The sequence below is a fragment of the Vigna unguiculata genome, chromosome 5 (genome assembly GCF_004118075.2).
Source record: "Vigna unguiculata cultivar IT97K-499-35 chromosome 5, ASM411807v1, whole genome shotgun sequence".
Lineage (NCBI taxonomy): Eukaryota > Viridiplantae > Streptophyta > Magnoliopsida > Fabales > Fabaceae > Vigna > Vigna unguiculata.
The window spans coordinates 508,190-525,128 of NC_040283.1; the positions used below are offsets into that span (position 1 = coordinate 508,190).

A 16,939-nucleotide genomic window follows, 5' to 3' on the forward strand; every position below is an offset into this window, starting at 1 on the left:
GTTTCTTTTTTTCTTCTTATGATTTCATAGTTTTTACGATGGTACGAAGTAAGGATGAGCCCAAAGAATCAATCCGGTCAGTCTCTGTCGGGTAGGTAATGGGCCCATGTAGTCCCATGCTCAATTAATTGAAGGAGATGAAAGGGGCCTTTCTTAGTGTACCCTCGCAATTTCAACCTCCATTTCATAACTTTCAAATTTCCAAATTTATCCTATCATTCAGGGCTTTCAGTTTCAGTTCTGAATTACATAATATTTTTATATCTTAGAGCGTATGATTTGAAATTTAATTTTATATTATATATTGTATTTTAAATTGTATATTTGGGATATATATTTTGTATTCTAAATTTTACAATCTAAAATCTAAAACAGGTACAATATAAAATCTAAAATACGTAAGGAATGGAACTATATTCACGAACTTGCAGAAGGACGCACGACTAGTATAGGAAGAAGAAAAAAACAAAAAAAAAAGTAAAAAAAATAAGGATAAATTAGTCATTTCAACACTCAAGGGAGTGCAGTTTCAAATTATGGGGGTGCAGTAGCGCCATTCAACTCTTTTGGGCTTTTACAATGAACCATATTAAGGTGGTTATAACTTTTTTTGGTACAGTACCGCTATTCCCATGCCTCCCAATAGTTTATTAAATTTAACTAATAATAACTATTAAAATTTTACTTTAATAATGTAATATTATATTAGATCACCATAAATCATTTATTTATGGTTTATATTAGATCATCATAAATCACCGTGAGACCAAGATAAACTATAACTAAATGTGATTTATAGTGATCTAATCTAATATTATATTATTAAAGTAAAATATGAGAAATCACATCAAATTTGTATAAAATTTATATATTTCTTGAAAGATAGATAAGCTAAAAAATGTAAATAAATATATGAAAATAAAATATGAAACTATTTAATATTTTTCTATGTAAATAAAAGCTAAATGAGCTAATTTTTTTCTCCTTTTCTTTTTATTATTCATGGGAACTAAATTATTTCTTTTAAGGTACGTAAATGTAGGATTGGATTTGGACCAACAATCCATGACTCTGGGTTGAGTTATTTTTGTCATCTATTTTTTATAATATAACTCAACTTACCTTTAACCAAAATTGAATTTGATTAACTGAGTTACTTTTGTTTTTGTTAAAATTTGTAATTTAAAAATATTTTTAAAGACCTTTTAGAATACATTCTTTTAAAATAAACTATATTACAAGAATAGACAAATTTAATATTTTAAAAGTATACACTTAGTTAATATAAAAATGAAGTTGAATTATTTAATAATTTTGATCGGACTAAATTATGTAATGAAGATTTTTCATATACTGAACTTATATTAGATTATGGGTTGGATCAAATTTGACATAATAATAAAAAAATTCAATCCAATCTATTTGGATTGAATTAAGTTATATTAGTTGGTGAGATTATCCAAATGAATAAAAACCTAAAATCCTTTGGGTAATAATAGCAAGTCTGAAATGAAAAAAAAAAAAGAATTAAAGTTATTTTTAGAATTAAAAGTCATTTATTAATGTTTTGACTGTAATTTAAGGTTGTTATACATTTGGAGAGATGATATTTGATTATAGTTTGAGAAAAAAGTGAATTTGAAAATCACATTGAATAAAGATGATGTGAAAACAAATTGAGGTGACGATAAGACTTGTCTGCTATAGTTCACGACATTTTGTGTAAACTTTAAACGGAAAAGTATAAAAATTGGCATCAACGGTTGTTAAAAAAAACGAAAGTTTGGAAAAAGAAATACTGAAAATGAGTTAGTTGGTGCAAAACAAAAGTTCTTATCCTTAGGAATATGTTATGGAGAATGGTGTGAGTTGATTGACAACACAGTTGTTGGAGGAAGAGAGAGTGAGAAGTACGATCTTTGGTACTGTGTTCAAACAAATTCAATTCTTTATCATCTTTGGTACCTCTTCAAACAGATGATATCATATCGGAATGTTTACTGTACATTTTAAATTTACTCATATTCATATATTATGATACTCACGAATATTTTAAAAAATATTTTATAAATTTTTAAAATTAAATTTAAATAAAATTATACAAAGATTTAAATTAAATTAAATATAACTTTTTTAATTTTCATTAAATTAAATTTAATAAAATAAAAATTATTTTTTAATTTTAATTTTATTTAAATTTAACTTAATAAAATAATAAAATATAATTAAGTTAAGTTTTACTTGTAAGCTGATTAAAGAAATTGATTTCTACGGGTACAGATATATATTTTCACCTGTTTATACGTATTAAAATATTTGTAGATAGTAAATATTTACTGATATTAATTATCTGTTGTAAATTTTATCTGAGAATACAAATAATTTTGTCATCCTTAATTATTATTATTAAGTTAAGAAATAAATTGTAAAGATAAAGATATTTTTATTCTTTAAATTTTGATACGAAATTGATTATTTTTTTCAAATTTTGATTTAGTTTGTTTCCAAACTTTAAAAATAAGTAGATAGAGTCCTCCTGGTCCAAATAATTTATACTTTTTTAACATCTCAAACCAAGTTTCGAATTATTGTTTTAAGTGTTTACATGGTTTAACATGTTTAAATTCGAATGTAGGCACATAACACTGTTTAACACATAAAATTTGTTTAATACAGTTAAATTAAAAGGATTATATCTATTTATTTTTAAAATTTGGGATCAAAATGTAATAAATTTTGTGACAAAAACAAATTCTAAATTTTGTATTCAAATTTAGACTCTACAAGCATATTTAACTGTAAATTTTAAATCTAAATTTTAAATTTAACTTAACTCTACAAAATTTTATTTAATTCTAGTCGATGTTAAACTTTTACTAACTCTACAAAATTATCTTGCGAGATAAGATTTATATATAATTCTAGTAATTTATTTATTTTATTCGATTAGAAACTTCCGAGAGAGAGAAATACGATCTTTGAAAATTCAATTGGCTCCATCTTGCAGAAGGTGAAGAATCTGTGTGAAGTCTTGCTCTCATCTTGAACAGTGAAGTGCTGATCCACTTTGGCCACTTTAAGGGAAAATGGTGGCAATAACTGTTGACAAGTGTGATCACAAATTTTCTTGTTTGTCTTATCAGATATCACATATAACGTAATACAAATTTTCTGCGATTTATCCAAAGAAGGATATGTATTTATATGTATTGAGGTGGGGTGGTCACAAAGTAAGTGCCTTGTCAATTCACTCATAATATTATCAAATGCTACTCATCCCATCGCCATTTTTTCTCATCTGTCATTTCTCCAATCTCAGTGCTCCAACTATAAATGTCTACACAACTTGCCTCCTTTGCTTCATTAACATAAACATCACAAGCTTCAGAGGTTTTTTGTTGGATTGGACATCGATGATTTCTGATTGCTTTATAACTGTATTGTTCCGGTACATCCAATAATTTTACATCGTTTAAAAGTAGAACTCAAAAAATAGTTTGAATACGTCTTCTTCCTTTTATCTTTAAAGATATCTTAAGAACAAACTGTAACGAAATTCAGATTTCAATACGGACAATATCTCAAATACGATAATTATGACATGTTATCTTATTGGTAATTTTTATTTTTCAGTTAGTAATGTAAACGTAGAAGCTATTTACTGAAAACGTGTTGGATTTAATTTTCCAGAAAGTGTAGAATGATTGAGAGAGTGTAAGATTCGAATTTGGTTTTAGAAAGTGCAAAGTAATAAGCACGAAAGAATGGTGTTATAGTGTTATTTCCATTACCATACTTGTACCCTCCAACAGTATCAGGATCAACCATGACCATAACCCAGGTTAATTCAAAAACAAATCGCTTAAAATCCGATATCATAAGCGTAAGTGATGCGTTATTATTCAATGCACAGTTTTGTTATTTTTCTTTTCCAACCATGGAAAGAAAAAAAAAAATAGATATGCAAGTTGCAGAGTATTGTAAATCTTAAAATATCTTGCCCCGTCTCTTTGCATTCTTAATAGTACTTGTTTATCACTCTAAAAATAAAACTCATCATCATGAATTATACATTGAGGAGAACATGAAAAAGAAAAAGAAAATATAATAGAGTTATGTTTTACTATTTAAGTCGATAAAAGTAGACATTATTTGAATTAATTTTTTTTTATTATGTGGTGAAAAAAAAGCTGATTATTATCTTTTGCAGTGTAAATTTTCTTTTTTTAATTATTGATTAATTATTAATGTTCATTAACTTCAGAGAATTTCTTTCACCTTTCTGAGATGAGATGAAATAATGTAAATAATCAAACGAAAATTTTAACTTGACTCCATTTCATTTTAATCTATTATATGTTTTATTTGTTTTGATAAATGTGAATGCATCCTCATGATTCAAATAGCAACAAAACCTATGAGTTTTTTTGTTTATGAAGACACAGTAGCTAAAGTTTGACAGAGACAATGAGGGTTTGTGAGAGCAAATGTTACAGTATAAACAAATCAGTCAACTCTACAGATTCTGTACCCATTAATGCCTACCAAACACACACTACTTACTGCTTAACAGATTCAAGGCATTCCATATGCATCTCCATTCCCAACCCTAACACCAGGCAAAAGGGGAAGCAAATCACACAACTTATGAAAATATAATAAATAATGTCATAAAAATTTAGTCTCTGATATTTTGAGAGGAAGAATTAGAAAGAGAGGGAGAGAAAGAGATGGAAAGGATTAGACGATGAAGTTGATGTTGTTCTTCTTAAGAAATTAGCAGATGATTTTAGAGTAGATTAGAGAGTGAAAGTTTGTGATTGAATTGAGTGATGTGACATATTAAAAAAAATTAATAGATAAAAAATGAGATTACCAAAATATCTCTAATATTAAAAGTAATATAAAATGCTATATAAATCATTTAGAATAATTTATTTAATTTCTATTAAAAATATAGGTAACATTTTTTAATAAATTTTTTTCTTTTTTTCAAATTTTATAGAATTATATATTGTTTATATATTTTTAACTTTAAGATTTTTAGATGTTTGTTAATAATAAAATTTTATTTATTTTTATTAATAAATTAAAACTAAAATTAAAAGATAAATTTATGTGAAGAAATAAGAAAGAAGACAACACTGTGTGAACACGTGTCAAAAAATTACGAGAATAAGAGGTAAAAAATAAATATGACGAGGATAAAATGGTAATTTTGTATCCATCACCTTCTAATCTCTTCCATAGTAGAAGGATGAAATTTTTTAGCCATCCCTCTAATCCATCCCCGTCATTCCCTTGCATCATCCCAAAAAGAACAAGGTAATCACTCTCCATGCCTTCCTCTCCAATTCTCTTGAACAGTACATCCCCTCAAAAGAACAGGGCCTTAATGTGATCTCTTCTAACGTTAATATGATTTAAAAGTGTTATCTGTCAAAATTTAAATTATATTTTATTTTAAATTTTCTATGATTTTGACATATAATATTTTTTAAACAAAATATGATTCAGATATTAATATACTGTAAATCTAAATTTTAAGACATGATACTTTCAAACGATATTAATGTCCATTTAAAATAAGAGTTCATATTAATTTTTTTTGGTTAAATATGTTTTTGATCCTTTAAGTTTCAGTGAATTTTTGAATTAGTCTCTCTTCAAAATTTTATACCAATTTAGTCATTCATTTTTAAAAATGTGTGGATTTAGTCATTCTTATCAAATTTTGTTAAGTTGATTTGACATTTTAAACGTATTTTATGATAATATTTGAGTTAACATTAAAGCGAAAATGTGTCAAACGGTGTAAACAATCCAAATATTATCATGAAATGTGCTTGAAACGTCAGATAAACTTAACAATATTTGGTTAAAAGAGCTAAATTCACGTATTTCTAGATATGAATGACTAAATTAGTCAAAAATTTTGAAGAGAGACTAATTTTAAATTTCACTTAATTTGAAGGACAAAAACATATTTAATCTCTTTTTTTTTTCACAAAACAAATACTCAATTTAGTATTTTTTTTTTGAGAAATTGGACTAATTGACTGTGATCGAATCAAATTACTAATAAACATTTGAATTTTGTGTCCAATTTCCAACACTGGAGTTGTTACATGTGTCTCCATCACTGACCTCTTTTTTAGGTCAAGCATTATGCATATGTGCCCCATGAAAGGTATGGTGTGGCATAAAAAGTCAACGGATCCGATCAAGATGCACCAATATTCAACATTTGACCCTAAAAAGCGGAAAGCTTGCATGAGGAGAATTGAGAAAGGGCTCTTATAGAGAGATTATATATGCTCCTATCTGTAATCAACAAAACCACATATTCATCGTTCTTTTTACCGACAATGAAGTTTCAGTAACCCTTTTTCCATTGTAGGGTATATGGCACCTCAAAATTCTACCAATTTCCCTTTCATGCTCACATTGCACTCACTCCCACTTCATATGCCAAACTTTTGCTACCAACCCTAACATCAATGGCGAAGATGATATCCGATCATAATAACAATCATATCTGAAAGTGATACTTAACTGTTAGAGATTCAAGTGTGAGTTTAAGTCTAATATTAATAAAATAATTGAGTGTTATATAAAAATAAACATAAATTCACTTTCTTGAGATTTTGAGATTTTGAATCGAAAATAATATAAATTTTAATATTAACATTATGATATGAACGTGGAGATAGAGTCAATGTTGCAATATAAATTTGGTTCGTAAATTTGACAGAGCTTTGGGAGCATCATCAGATTTCGGGATTGAGGAAGCCAAACAAGAACTATGAAGCATGTTCTTAGATTTTTTTGTTTGACTGATTTAGAAAAAAGAAAAAGAAGAAATTAATGGGAGCTTTAACTTCTTGATGATTCCATTTTGAAGATTTCTTGGCTAACCAGTTTTCTATATATACGTATCTCAGAGATGATGGAGATAATGATGAAGATGAAGTCAACCAAATAAAATGTGAAAAGATTTTGTATATGCCAAGAACTTCTAAATTAAAAAAAAAAAGTTTTTTTTTTATATTTTTTTAAAGTTTTAGTTACATCTGAAATTCCATCCAAACAACATGCAATGATCGGCACTCAAAAGAATAATAAATTTTCAGCACCTCCTTTGTTTTAAAATATTCATATTTTTTATCACTAAATCAATTAAACTATTGATCACAAAAAAACTAAATAAGCCTTAATCTCATTTGTCCGTTTTACTTGAAATTTTGCAATTTATTAATTATTATATTAAAATTCTTTGAACATTCTTAAAAATTATTCAATTACCTAAAACACAACTACGAACATTGTCTATGAAAAACACTTGATACACAAGTTACTACCTCAACCAATGCTCTACCGAAACAAAATGGAGTGCTACAAGTACTTGTCTCTTTTTTTTCTGGTGAAACGACACATACCAATAATTAGACTTGAAGAATTATTATTAAGATTTTTATTTTTCTCTATATATTTGTGATAATAACCTAATTGAAAGAGTAAAAAATATATTACATATACAAGATTCTCGTAAATTTATGGTGTTTGGACAGCGCGACGAAATGTCTTCGTCATAGTGATGGGAAGGTTCTCCACGATATTATTACCAATGGAAAAACTAAGTATTATTTCAAAGTATCTTTTACGTACCACTTCTGAAAAAAAAAATCAGTTTTCAATAATATTCAAATTTTGATATTTAGTTTTTATGAGTATTAGTTTGAATATTTAAAACAATCAAATTAAACGTATGACATAGAGAAGGCTACTATAGCCAAAAATTATTATTTACGGTGATAAACTTCCAATATCATATTTTAAAAAAGAATAATTAAATTTTGATTATGAATGAAATCTCTCATCATCCACACATAACGAAATTATTCATAACATATATAAGAACAATAAAAACTAATACATCAATTGAGATTAAAACTAAACAAAAAGATTAATAAACAAAATAAAATAAACAATATTTATAAGAAAAGTACCATTCTAGAATAACAAATAAATTTTAAAAAAATGGAGTAGCAACCAAAAGATATGGTTTCACATACTTAGTGTGGAGAAGGATTCTGGCTTCAATAATTTCTGAAAGCATAAAGCATGCCTTTGATTGGAAATGCATGCAATACAGTATTTTAATTCTTCTGCAGGATATATTATTTTAATTTCTTTAGCAAGATTTTTGAACGCATAGTACACACACTCACTGTTACAGAATGAGTGGCAACATAATAAATTAACTTAGGTAAAATGTATTCATATGATTAAAAACCACTAAAAATAATTTTTATATATATATATATATATATATATATATATGATCATTTGATAGTATAAAAAACTGACAACATGGAAGTCTCACATCGACTAGAGATAAAGCTAATTCATAATATATAAGTGGGTGTAATTCTCACCTTACAAATCGGTTTTGTGGGATTGAGTTAGGCTTTAAACCCACTACTAACATGGTATTAGAATCGGATTAGAACTTATCCTAGGGATATGTTGGAAGTCTCACGACTGATGATGACTTTCTTTAAAAATTATTATAATGCAAGAAGATTAATGTTATTTGAGAGCATTATGGGTATGTACTCAATTATATTGAGTGATATATTTATGTATAATTTAAAAGATTGAAGATTTGGAAGCATTCCACTACCGTTCAATTGACCTGAAACTGGGATGTATCTGAAAGTGTGATGTGATGAGCAACATGAAAATTCTTTTGGTAATCGAGAAAAAGCTTACTTTTCATTTCAACATCATTAATGGAGATGCATACTAATAAGGAACAAGGGAAGCCATGATTTTCCAATGAAGTTATGCTTCTGATTCTTCTTCAAAGTCACAAGTTTTAATCATTAACTTCAATTCAATTTCAAAGCTTCTAAAAGTAAATGCGTTAAACTCAGTTCACTTCTTTTTATATATAGTGCATTTTAGGTAACACTTTTTTTTTTTTAATTCTTTCCATTCACCACATTCCTTAAATATCATATCAACTCACTAAGTTTGCACAGTAATATTCACTTATAGAAAAATACCCACCACATATAAAATGTTAGGTATGCAAACTCTTAGGGTTAACAATACTCACAACTGATATCTATTTAGTATCTTCATCTTTTTGTTGTTAATTATTAAAAAATAAGTTTAAGATCAATTTATTTTCACAAATATGGGGTGTAAAGTAAATTATTTTTATTCATATACTACATTATTCTTAACAAATGACTAGTAAAGGTTATATTATAGTCAATTGAAAAACACCATTTGTAGTATGGTAACCACCTGCCATTTTCTCGAAAGGATATTTACATTACTTTTATAAAATGTAGAACAAAATATTTATTTTAGATATCAAACAATTTCTTAAAATAATTTTTGAACAAAAAACTTATTTAACCTTTGATTTGTCAAGTATGAGACAATAAGTTTAACAAACAACAAATTTTATCGGAATAATTTGTAACTCATGATTACTATGATTAACAGTGAACTTTAAGTCTAATTTAACTTTACAAAAATATAACTCTATATATTGTTGAAAGTCTCCCATCGACTAGAGACAAAGTCAATTCACAATATATAAGTGAGTGTAATCCTTTTTTTACAAGTTGATTTTGTGAGGTTGAGTTAAACTTAAAATCCACTTTTAACATGGTATTAGGTGAGATTACGGTCTGTCCTAATCAATTTTTTTGGACATTCTCGACATGAGATATAGAATAATCAAGATATGAAAAATAGACATGAATGTTGTTTCTTAGATGAATGTTGTTTCTTAGATGAATGTTGACGGTCACAGGAAGCCTAAAAGGTGGGCTATATAGCAGTGGCGCGCAGCATTATGAAGATGATCATTCACGTAATCATGATTCACCAATATTTCATCATGCGTACAATTATTAAAGCATAATCAACCACTTTATACTGATTTTACAACACTAATCAAAGATATTGCCCTAAATGTGCCCGAAACTCAAAGAAGATCATCAATCTTATAATCATAATCTTCCAACTCTACTACATTGCTCAGTGGGATTTTGCTGGGATTTTCACCTGCATCAGTCAAACAACATATCTATATTAAATAACTAATTAAAGGGTCACAAATGCTTCTCGCACATTATATAATTTTCTATTAAAAAACATTGCACCTTATATCATTAAAGTAACTTGATAACTAGATATCAAGCACCTCCCTTCTGCATTTAATCATTTTTCTGATTTTTTTTTCCTTAACTGTCGCATCATTCTCTTTTTCCTTCAACACATTTTGCTTGAATATGTTCCACATATAATCGCAGCATTTTGTCTAAAAGTTTTAGAGTTACCAAGAAAAAAATAATAAGCTTTGATTGAGATAGTTCCGACTTAAATAACCACCACTTTGAGTCAAAGTGGAAGATACATTTGAGTTTGTTTATAATATTTGCATATCTTCTGTTGTTTTATAAAAAGATTATCACCGGATTTAAAAATTATTGTAATAAAAAGACACTTGAGATATTAGTGTCGAAATGTACAAAATAAAAAACTTATTTTTCGTTGGTATAGAAGTTGCCGACTCTTATAGTTCTTGCACTCTCAAAGTCCAGGATATTAATTAAAGTGGTCTTAATTGCTTGCTTTTGAGGTTGCCATCTTAGAATTATTTGATACTAACAAATTTAATTATGATAATCCCCACCACATTATATAATTTAGATACAAAGTGGTATTTTTTTTATCAATAATGAATAATATATTAATCGTAGAATGCTTGAGGTGTTTCAACCTTTTTAGATGAGATCACTGAAAAAAAACAATATTAATGTGATACAAGTATAACTTACGTATAAGGGATTGTAACTTACGTATAAGGGATTGTGCCTTACTTGTATTGCCTTTCATGAAACGGACACGCTTGCTTGAATCATTATCAGGAAAAATTTTGATACCGAAATTATATTGTACTTGTTTGAACCGGTCACTAAGATAAATCTTCGGCTTTGAGATATTGATGGATTTCGCAAGAGAGGGTCATCTGGGATACATAACAACAATAAAACGTGAGTTCAACTTATACATAATTAAAGAGATTGACATCACCTTCCAACTCAAAAATTTTAGACAATAAATTTATAAGTTTTTGTCCTTATAATACTTAACTTTATCATTTTTACTCAATTTGAGATATAAACTCATATCTAAACTCCTAACACCTGATTGAAATACATTTTTGTTCAAAAGGGTGTTAGTTGATATAATCGTTATAATGATCCATCATTGATCAAATGAGATAATACATTTGTTATATTTTTTTAATAGAGTAAGGTAGAAAAATAACTTAAGCACAATTATTATTTTTATTTTATTTTTTTAAGATTTTTATAAAAGAATAAACAAAAATATGTTATTTTGTTTAATCTTTAATACAAGAAATAGTTTACCATATTGAATTTCTTAGAAGACATTTTATGGTTTACATAGGAAAGCATTTAATATACTTTTCTCTATTCACTATTAGTGATGGTGGTGCGCATTATTTTTAAGCTTTAATGTCATAGTTCCTAACGAGTTTATAATGATTAATCAACGCAAAATTGGTATATTTATAATATAAATTTTAAGAAATTCAATAAACTCAAGTAATTTATTTTTATATGTGTTATCAAAATAATTTTTTTTTTCTACTTGATCTATGTATGAATCATTATAATGCAAGCATATTTTGATGAGAGAAAGGAAGAAGCATTTGATAAATGGCATAGTAATGGAGTTGTTGTATTTGATGGAAGATTATTTAAAGAAGATGAAAATGAAGAGTAAAAGATGAAATTGTTTGTAGTATTTGAGAAGAGATGTTGTTGGGCTAAGTGGGTTTGGGTTTGAGAATTGGAAACTGGTAAGTGTTGATGCTCATAAAACCGAATTCAACTATATGAATCATTGCCACGCACGAAGACAATAAATTGAATCTTAAAAGTGAAACCCAAATAAAAACGTTTTTGCATGGTGCGTAGATATAAAAATTGTTCACAAATGATGGTTGCAATAAAAGAATGATAAAAAGGAAGTAGTGGAAGAAGCAGAATCGAGGCCTGGTGGAAGCAGATGATAAGATACTTCACAAAACAAAAATGGAGATACCGACCCTACCTTTCTTTCTCTCTCTCTCACACACAACACAACTTGCCTTATTTTTCATTCACCAAAATAGCCATCACTTCTATTAGAAGTCTCACGTAGATTAGAATAAGGAAAATTCACATTATAACTACATGCAAATCTCATCTTATAAATCAGTTTTGTGAGATTGAATTAGACTTAAATTTACTTATAACATAGTATCAGAGCTAAATTAAAATTTATCATAACGAATTTTATTGGACATTCTGTATGTATAATTCACCTTACAAGTCGGTTTTGTGGGATTGAGTTAGACTTAAGCCCACTTCTAACAACTTCATCTAAATCATCTCATTTTTCTTAACCCAACTAATTTATAGACATTTTTATTTTATTGATTTTTACTCAAATCGCTGGTGAATAGTATTGATTTAGAAAGTTTATCTGAACAGTTGCTCCAATTTGTTTGTCTATGGTGTTGCATGTGTGAGTGGGGGGATTGATCTACAAACTCAATTGAAGCACGATGAAGAGATAAATACGTGTTGTTTCATTAAAGTTTTTAATTTACATATCCTAATCCTTGCAATCATTATTTCATCTCTATCTCCCGATGGTTGTAAAAAAAGTCGAAATAAAAAATTACAAGAATGCTCATCAAGATCATCAAGATGACCATTGTTATACAAATATATATTATATTATATATATTATATATTCCGCACCATAAAAAGACAAAAACTCTCTTTCAACTCTGAAAACTCTCTCCACAATGGACGATCCCTCATGCCTCCAAGGGCTTCAAACAAACCTGAACCCCATATTTGGGCTTGATGGTGAGAACAACCACAGGGGCATGACGGTAATTTTCAGAAATGGTGAAGCTGAACCGGGAAATCAACATGGCTAATATCATCTTAGCTTCCATTAATGCGAAGGCTTGTCCCACGCAATTTCTGGGCCCAGAAGCAAACGGTAGAAAACGACCAGGAACAAATGACTTCGAACTGAACCTCTCTGGGTTGAACTCGTTTGCATCTTTGCCCCATAGCTTTTCACTGTGATGAATGGCCAACACCGGAATCCAAATCGACAAGCCCTTAGGAATGTAAAGGTCACCTAGTACTATGTCTTCAAACACCATCCTCGGAAGCACCGATGCCGGAGGATACAACCTCAGTGATTCGTTGATCACCATGTGCAACTGAACAAAATTCAATTATCAATTAACAACTTTAGTTAAGTTTAAAATTTACAACAATCTTTGACCATTTTAGATCATCAAACAAAATTTTCTTCAAAAATTTTCAAGTGGGTTGAGTAGGGTCAACTTATATTCCTTTTTGTTCCTTGTCTCTTTTTGAACAAAAATACAAAGGAAAAAGTCACAGGGATTGAAATTGTGAGCATTCGCTTGGCTCAAAAAAGTATTGCCGTATCGTTATTCAGAAAATGAATGAATAGCTTCAAACTTTTTGCGCTCTTTGGACACTCTAAAGAGAAAGATAAGCATTATTATAAATATTGTTTAAAATAACTGCAACTACCGGCGCACGGGTGCAAAGGTGATGTTTGTATAAATTATTTTTTGTTTCTTTCTTTATGCACATATATTTTTCTTACACTAAAATATTTCTTAGCTGTCCCTTCTCATCGTCGTGCTAATAATAACTCAAAAGCCTAACAAGTTTATATTAATTAGCCTTTTGGCCAAGAAACTGCGGGCTCAACATGTTCACAAAACTAATTTTTTATCTACAATTTCTTTTTTCTTTTCATTTTACTAAATTGTATGGACCACCCCATTAAACTTTTCCTAAAACTGGCTCGTGCTGGGTTTTAAAAGCAACATTTGTGTAGGCTCTATAAAAAGCAATACTTGACACCACTATAAGTGAAATTGTATAAAATTCAAATTAATTAAAAAAAGAAAATAAAAATTTATTCAAGATACAAATTTGACCAACCTCCGATCCCCTAAAAGTAGCCTAGAACAAGCCTCCTCTCTTTTTGTGAAATCAAAAAAAGGGTTTTCTAACCTTCCTCAAAGGTTTAAACTTTAAAGAAAGTTTTATTTTTTCAATTTTATAAATGGAAAAAAGAAATGTACGAAAAGTTTGTGGTGAAGAAAAAGTGAATTTGGTACTTACAAGAGTGAGTTTGGAGAGTTGATCCAAAGAAGGGATTTCACCATTGCAGACATTTTTAACCTCTTCTCGGACTTTGTCCTGCCATGATGTGTTGCTGGCGAGTAACATAACTGTCCAAGTGAGTAAAAGTGCAGTGGTTTCGTGTCCGGCAAAGAAAAATGTTTTGCATTGATCCATCACTAGCTGCAGATTGATGCTGTTTCCATTCCCTTTTTTCTTCTGCATCTCGTTGAGGAGCATCCCCAACAAATCATTCCCATAAGAGTTGCTTCTTCCAATCTCCACACAGTCTTTTCTGCTTTGTATGATCTCCATCAGCAGAGTCTCCACCTCCATCTTCAAACACTTTATCTCTCTGTTATACTTGCTTGGGAAAAACCTAAACCAAAAAGGGTAGGGGACAGGGACAGACAAATGCTCTCAGATAAAACAATAAATATGGAATAAGACCGACACAACCATAATGCAAACCATGGAATAACAAATACCAAATAAAAATGTTACATTATTCACATGCTTCAGGATAAAAAGAGCAAGGAATCCAATCCAATCCAATCCAATCCACTCCACTCCACTCCACTCCACTGAGGTGTTTTAACACTCACATTTTCATCTCACACAGAATTAGAATAGCACAAATTTTTACAGTTTTCACGTTTTCAAACGTGCTTTTTTCTTTTTTTTTTTTTTGTTATAACTTTTCTGAACTTTTTGACGAGTTTTTGTGAAGAGAAATCAAAAGGGTGGCTTAGAAAAGAGTTTGTGAAGTCCCAAACCTGCTTCCGGGAAAGCAAAGATGACGACTTGCTTGAGCACAACGACTCTGCAGCAGTGTGAGGAGGTGGAATATTTTCTTCCCTTTCTGATAACTCGTACCAAACTCGGTCCTAGAGATAATATCTGCAGTGAGTTTAGTCATGTAGTGACCAATCTCCACCTCGGTTTGGCCACACTCCAACGCAATTTTCAGCGATTGGAGCATCTCCTTAGTGCATTCCACCATGTGCCCAGCATAGCTCTAGAGATTTTTTTTCGACACCAACCATTTGTAACCATTAGTACTCCCCGAAGAAACAAAGAGACAATCCATGATACCACAGAATTTGAAAAAGATGAAAAGGGTAGACTCGAAAACAGTAAAATTTTTTTACAAAGAATCGATACCTTAAGTCTGTCTCCCATGAATGCAGGGGCAACGATGTGACGTTGGTGGTACCAATCTTCACCATTTGCCATCAACAGTCCTTGCCCAATGAAATTCTTTGAACCCTGTCTTTGCTGCCAGGATTTCCCAGATACCGTACTGTATTTTGAAAGGAACTCTTTGATCAATTCGGTCTCGGTGAGACACAGCCTCGGTTCTGTTCCATTCCAATACAGAAACCTCTTTCCTACACACGCAAATCACCGGTTTTATTACCTTAATTAATCACATAACAGAGAAGAGTTTGATTAGTATTATTATGTTCAGTTCATTCACATACATGTTTATGTTTATGTTTATGTACGTAACATTAACATACCAAATTGGCTAGACCAAAGCAAGAAATGTGGGAGAAGACGACCAACAATGTCGTGGCTTATGGTTTTCATGTCTTGGGAGGTTGTTTTGGAGACAAGGGAAGCCATGTCTAGGATGTTGCCGGTGAAGGAACTAGGTTTGGGGCCACGGACACCTTGCATCTCCATGATCTTTTTTATGCGTAGAGGGGTGAACCAGTAGCATGAGAGGTTGTCGTAGAGGAGTTTAAGTAGGAGAAAAGGGAGTATGAGCAAAAGGGGTGTGAGGACCACCATAGCCATGGTGGTAATGGTTAATGCTAATGGTAATATACGAGGATATGTTGTTGTTGTTGGGTTCAGAAATGAGATGAAGTTATGGGTATTTGATGGGAATTTGATGCGTGACTCAACCTATATATATAGTGGGAATTTTATTTGATGTGGATCTCTTTCATTTTATATATATACTAAACTGCAACTCATCAAGACTACAGTTTTCGTTTAGTGGTTACATATGCCAATGTTTTTGTTACCGATCAACCTCGCTGCTTATTCTTCTTCCAAATTCAACAGAATTTATTCGCTAATTCTTCTACCACTGTTTTCTCAAAAAAACCTTCCACCATTTCTAGAACACAACGTGGATGTTTAGTTTTAGTTGAGTTCAGCCATTTTTCTGAAAACCAATCATCTTCTTCTTATAAATTCTAAGGACGGTGAGGTATATATGTCCATAAAAATTAATGGAATATCTTATCCCAAAGAATGTTGTTTGAACATGGACAATGAGAACACATAACAACGTGTGGGAAAACAATTCAGTATGTGTTTATGGACTAACTTTCAAAAGATCCATTTTGGAGTATTTATGAGATTATGTGTAGGAATAAAGTTTAATTATAAATCATAAAGATTATTGAATTACTTATGAAAAATATCAATAAAATTATCCTATGATGAGTTATCAATACGTAATATTAAACTGTTTTATACTCTTAATTAATCTACTTTTTTTAAAAATATTTTTCTCTATGTTTCTCAGTATGAAAAAATACTCGATTATAACTTGGTTTACCCGACTTTTACCGCGTAACAAAGTCAATTAATATATCATATGCAAGAATTCAATAATACCGAGTTAATTC

The 16,939-nt window shown here is 29.6% G+C and overlaps 1 protein-coding gene across 1 annotated transcript; it reads right to left on the minus strand.

The window, feature by feature from the left end:
• Positions 1-12,670: 12,670 nt before the first annotated feature.
• On the minus strand, positions 12,671-16,094 carry LOC114183687 (cytokinin hydroxylase-like). The gene is made up of 5 exons (XM_028070798.1): positions 15,815-16,094; positions 15,456-15,682; positions 15,068-15,309; positions 14,292-14,670; positions 12,671-13,345 (listed from the first exon to the last, which is right to left on the minus strand). The coding sequence occupies exons 1-5, from the start codon at positions 16,092-16,094 to the stop codon at positions 12,926-12,928; spliced, it is 1,548 nt and encodes a 515-aa protein (XP_027926599.1). The 3' UTR covers positions 12,671-12,925.
• Positions 16,095-16,939: the final 845 nt, after the last annotated feature.

Excerpts from the sequence above, each read along its gene's own strand:
- LOC114183687 (XM_028070798.1), bottom strand. The coding sequence starts at position 16,094 with ATGGCTATGGTGGTCCTCACACCCCTTTTGCTCATACTCCCTTTTCTC. Across the intron at positions 15,310-15,455 it reads TCATGGGAGACAGACTTAAG|AGCTATGCTGGGCACATGGT; the intron begins GTATCGATTCTT and ends AAAAATCTCTAG. Across the intron at positions 13,346-14,291 it reads AACTCTCCAAACTCACTCTT|TTGCACATGGTGATCAACGA; the intron begins GTAAGTACCAAA and ends AATTTTGTTCAG.